The sequence below is a fragment of the Halyomorpha halys genome, unplaced genomic scaffold (assembly GCF_000696795.3).
Source record: "Halyomorpha halys isolate HHAL.00 unplaced genomic scaffold, Hhal_1.1 Scaffold64.1, whole genome shotgun sequence".
In the NCBI taxonomy this organism is placed as follows: Eukaryota; Metazoa; Arthropoda; class Insecta; order Hemiptera; family Pentatomidae; genus Halyomorpha; species Halyomorpha halys.
Genome location: NW_027116348.1, coordinates 1253391 through 1254186, shown reverse-complemented (window position 1 = coordinate 1254186; position 796 = coordinate 1253391). Strand labels below are relative to the sequence as shown.

Below are 796 nucleotides of genomic sequence, written 5' to 3'. Positions count from 1 at the left end.
TAGTTTCAACACTTGTACTATTAACTAATACTATTAGCTTTCATTATGAAACAGGGTGCTGGTGATGAAGACTGAAATGAATCAATTCTTAAGTTTTAGTTCATCTAGTAATAGTTTAAAGGAATATTTGTTGGAATCTTTTTTGAGTGAGCTCTTTGATTGGCTAAGAACTGACCTGGTATAGGGAGGGGAGAGATAGTGGGTAGTTGGCATGAGTGGCAGTCGGGTGAGGTGGCGCATTCCGGGCAGCGGGGGGCCTGCCCAGAGGAGGTTGTAGCTGTGCCATCGCCAGGACAGGAGCACGGCACGCAGGGCTCTAGTACCCTGAGGCACTCCAGGCCCCAGCCGCACAACGCTAGCACCCAGATCCTCCTGCAAACATAATATCATATAATGTACACTAAGAATTTTTGTGAATGATTCATGACAATACATCTTGACAAGCTAACGCAGAAACTTTGAGCGGAGCTTTGGAAGGAAGGTTTCTTTCCAGGAGGTAAAATAGATTATTATAAATTAAATTCATGTTGTTCCTTGCTGACCGCACCCCCCGACAAACTTCTCCAAGCATTATTCTACGGTCAACTATCTACACCTCATCATTATTATAAATGAGTTAAAACATCTCTCCTCATGATATGTAACATCGAAATATAATAGTACAAGAGCCCAAGAGGAGAAAAAAGGCAGTTATCTCACCCAATTTTTGATTACTTTAATGAAAACTATGTATAATTAATAGTCAAAATTGATGAGTCTGCCAAGTATATGTAGGGGGAATAAAAAATGGCGGCTG

The 796-nt window shown here is 41.2% G+C and overlaps 1 protein-coding gene across 2 annotated transcripts in view; it reads right to left on the bottom strand.

The window, feature by feature from the left end:
- LOC106692638 (glutamate receptor ionotropic, NMDA 3A) overlaps positions 1 to 796 on the bottom strand; it is a 553673-nt gene that overhangs the window by 325673 nt on the left and 227204 nt on the right. For both annotated transcript variants that reach the window (XM_067053147.1, XM_067053148.1), the window contains exon 5: positions 176 to 372. In XM_067053147.1, coding sequence (XP_066909248.1) covers positions 176 to 372 — 197 coding nt within the window. The remainder of the gene's footprint in view (positions 1 to 175; positions 373 to 796) is intronic.